The sequence below is a fragment of the Bos indicus genome, chromosome 7, assembly GCF_029378745.1.
Source record: "Bos indicus isolate NIAB-ARS_2022 breed Sahiwal x Tharparkar chromosome 7, NIAB-ARS_B.indTharparkar_mat_pri_1.0, whole genome shotgun sequence".
NCBI lineage: Eukaryota > Metazoa > Chordata > Mammalia > Artiodactyla > Bovidae > Bos > Bos indicus.
Genome location: NC_091766.1, coordinates 13,580,854 through 13,584,782, shown reverse-complemented (window position 1 = coordinate 13,584,782; position 3,929 = coordinate 13,580,854). Strand labels below are relative to the sequence as shown.

At 41.0% G+C, this 3,929-nt stretch overlaps 1 protein-coding gene across 1 annotated transcript; it reads left to right on the top strand.

Moving 5' to 3' along the window:
- Positions 1–1,258: 1,258 nt before the first annotated feature.
- LOC109561189 (olfactory receptor 7D4-like) lies at positions 1,259–2,595 on the top strand. The gene has a single exon (XM_019963585.2). It carries the CDS (start codon positions 1,355–1,357, stop codon positions 2,285–2,287), a length of 933 nt encoding a protein of 310 aa, XP_019819144.2. The 5' UTR covers positions 1,259–1,354; the 3' UTR covers positions 2,288–2,595.
- The last annotated feature ends 1,334 nt before the right edge of the window (positions 2,596–3,929 follow it).

Genomic DNA, 3,929 nt, shown 5'->3' with positions numbered 1-3,929 from the left:
AAGTGAAAGAGAAGAGTGAAAAAATTGGGTTAAAGCTCAACATTTAGAAAACTAAGGTCACAGCATCTGGTCCCATCACTTCATGGCAAATAGATGGGGAAACAGTGGAAACAGTCTCAGACTTTTTGGGGGGCTGCAAAATCACTGCAGATGGTGATTGCAGCCATGAAATTAAACGACGCTTACTCCTTGAAAGGAAAGTTATGACCAACCTAAATAGCATATTCAAAAGCAGAGACATTACTTTGCCAACAAAGGTCCATCTAGTCAAGGCTATGGTTTTTCTGGCGGTCATTTATGGATGTGAAAATTGGACTGTGAAGGAAGCTGAGCACCAAAGAATTGATGCTTTTGAACTGTGGTGCTGGAAAAGACTTGAGAGTCCCTTGGACTGCAAGAAGATCCAACCAGTGCATTCTAAAGGAGATCAGTCCTAGCTGTTCTTTGGAAGGAATGATGCTAAAGCTGAAACTCCAATACTTTGGCCAGCTCATGTGAAGAGTTGACTCATTGGAAAAGACTCTGATGCTGGGAGGGATTGGGGGCAGGAGGAAAAGGGGACAACGGAGGATGAGATGGCTGGATGGCATCACCGAATCCTTGGAGATTAGTTTGGGTGAACTCCAGGAGTTGGTGATGGACAGGGAGGCCTGACATGCTGCAGTTCATGGGGTTGCAAAGAGTCAGACATGAATGAGCAACTGAACTGAACTGAACTGAAGCCAGAGATAGAAGCTTCCCTGGTGACTCAGTAGTAAAGAATCTGCCTGCAATGCAGCAGACACGATTTTGATCCCTGCATCAGGAAGAGACTCTGGAGAAGGAAATGGCCACCCATTCCATTATTTTGCCTGGAAAGTCCCATGGACAGAGGAGCCTGGTGGGCTGTAGTCCATGCAGTTGCAAAGAATCAGATACACCTTAGTGACTAACCAACAACAAGCCAGAGTGAAGAGGATGGATGTGTATCCCAAAGGTCAGTGGACAGTGGTTGAAATGCTGTATAGACAAATAGCAATATAGGATTCTGAAGCTTTGTCATGTTAATGCTTTTATACCAAATCATTCACTTTAAGAAATTAAAGAAGTAGAAAGACTCTATGGGCTTCCATGGTGGCTCAGACAGTAAAGTATCTGCTTGAAATGCAGGAAACCTGAGTTCGATCCCTGGGTTAGGAAGATCCCCTGGAGAAGGGATAGACTACCCACTCCAGTATTCTTGCCTGGAGAATTCCATGGACACAGGAGCCTAGTGGGCTCCTCTAACACACACAGAGAGACTCTAGAGTCAGTCCAGTGGTTATTTCATGTTTCTCCCCCCTTTCTTCAATCATCTAGCAGATGCATCAGCAACATGAAAGCAGGAAATCAAACATGTGTTTTAGAATTTTTACTCCTGGGATTTTCCCAAGACTCAGAGCACCAGCACGCCTTATTTGAGCTGTTTCTATCTATGTTTGTGGTCACTGTCCTTGGGAACCTGCTCATCATCCTGGCCATCAGCTCAGACTCCCACCTCCACACCCCCATGTACTTCTTCATCTCCAACCTGGCCTTTACCGATGTCTGTTTCACTTCCACCACAGTTCCAAAGATGCTGGTGAACATCCAGACACAGAGCAAATCTATCAGCTACGCAGGCTGCACCACCCAGATGTATTTTTTCATGGTTTTTGGAGTTATGGACACTTTTCTTCTGACTGTGATGGCCTATGACCGCTTTGTGGCCATCTGTCACCCCCTGCACTACACAGTCATCATGAACCCTTGCCTCTGTGGTCTGCTGGTTCTTGTGTCTTGGTTCATCAGCTTATTATACTCCTTGATCCAGAGTCTGCTGATGTTACGGCTGTCCTTCTGTACCAACTGGGTCATTCCACACTTTTATTGTGAATTTTCTCAGGTCCTCACACTTGCCTGCTCAGACACGCTCATCAGTTACATCCTGCTGTACGTGGTGACTGGCTTTCTTGGCATTGCTCCCTTCTCAGGGATCCTTTTCTCCTACACCTGCATTGTCTCCTCCATTCTGAGAATCCCATCAGCTCATGGGAAATATAAGGCATTTTGTACCTGTGCATCTCACCTGTCTGTGGTTTCTTTGTTCTATGGGACAGGCCTTGGTGTTTATCTCAGTTCTGATTCATTTTCCTGGAGAGGCATGATTGCCTCGGTGATGTACACTGTGGTCACCCCCATGCTGAACCCTTTCATCTACAGCCTGAGGAACAGGGACATCAAGAGGGCTCTACAAAAAGTCCTTGGAAGAACACTCTGTGTTCAGTGATGGGAACACTGATCCAAGGGTTTTGAGCTGACAGTGATAGCAGTAGTTGGCTAAAGAAATCCTGCCTCTTTCTTGTATGTGTGATTTGAATAAACATGTATTTTATTTAAGCAAAGCATATACATTTTAATGCAAATATCTTGCATTCAGCTCATTAAACAATTTCAGAATTGTCTTAGGAACACATTTCATGAACTTAGACTATCAACTATTATTTAATAATTTTACATATGTAGAGAGAGTGTTTTTTAATGACCACTGATTGAATTTTAGAATGTAGACCTATGCTTAATTACTCAACAGGTTGCATTTACTCAGTATACTATATTGGCATTCAAGTGTTTGAAATCCTGCCTCTTTTAAAAAATTTTTATTGAAGTATAGTTGACTTACAATGTTGTGTTAATTTCAGGTGCACAGCAAAGTGAATCAGTTATACATGTACCCAGATCTATTCTTTTTCAGATTCTTTTCCTGTATAGGTTACCACAGAATATTTTTAAAAAATTATTGGAGTATAGTTGATTCACAATGTTGTATTAGTTTCTGCTATATAGTTAAGTGAATCAGTTATATGTATATATCCATACTTTCTCAGATTCTTTTCCCACATAGGTGATTACAGAATATTGAGTAGGGTTCCTAGTGCTATTCAGTAGGTCCTTATTAGTTGTCTATTTTATACATAGTAGTGTATATATGTTCATTCCAATTTCCCAATTTATCACTACCCCCACCCCTCACGCTTCCCTTTGGTAATCATGAGGTTGAATTTGAGGTCTGTGAGTCTTTCTGTTTTGTGAGTTTGTTTGTATCATTTTTTATTGGATTCCACATGTAAGTGATACAATATATTTGTATGACTTACTACACTTAGTTTGATAATCTCTAGGTCCATCTATGTTAATGAAAATGGCATTATTTTGTTCTTTTTCATAACGGAGTAATATTCCATTGTATATATGTACACATCTTCAATCATTCCTCTCTTGATGGACATTTGGGTTGCTTCCTTGTCCCAGTTTTGGTGAATAAACAGTTTTGTTGCAATAAACATTGAAGAGCATGTATCTTTTTGAATTATGGTTTTCTCTGCATGTATGCCAAGGAGTGGGATTGTGGGATCATACATTCTATATGAACTTCTATATTTAGTTTTTTAAGGAATCTCCATAGTGGCTGTACCAATTTACATTCCCACCACCAGTATAGGAGGGTACCCTTTTCTCCACACTCTCTCCAACAAGAAATTTTGCCTTTTAGTCACATCAAGTTTTGTTTCTTATCCATCCTCCACAAGGGATTTTTGTCAAAATTGCCTAGTGAGTACTTTGTCTTCACCTCTTACAGTGTTGTCTCTATTAACCTCAGTTCTATTCTCTGTATCCCTCCTTTTACTAATCCATCACTGTAAATGGATTGGATTTCCAGTCTTGCAGGCTGATATCAGCCACTTCAAGTACAGACTCAGAATAGTTGAATGGGAGTTATGAAATAGTGCCTGTTCTTAATACCATTGCTAGTTCTTGCCAAATTCATTTATTCAACAGTACTTACTGACAAGTTCTCAGTGTGCCAGGCTGATGCAAATATCTGGAACACAGAAGTGAAGGGAGGAAAAAAAGACAAAAATCTTTGCCCT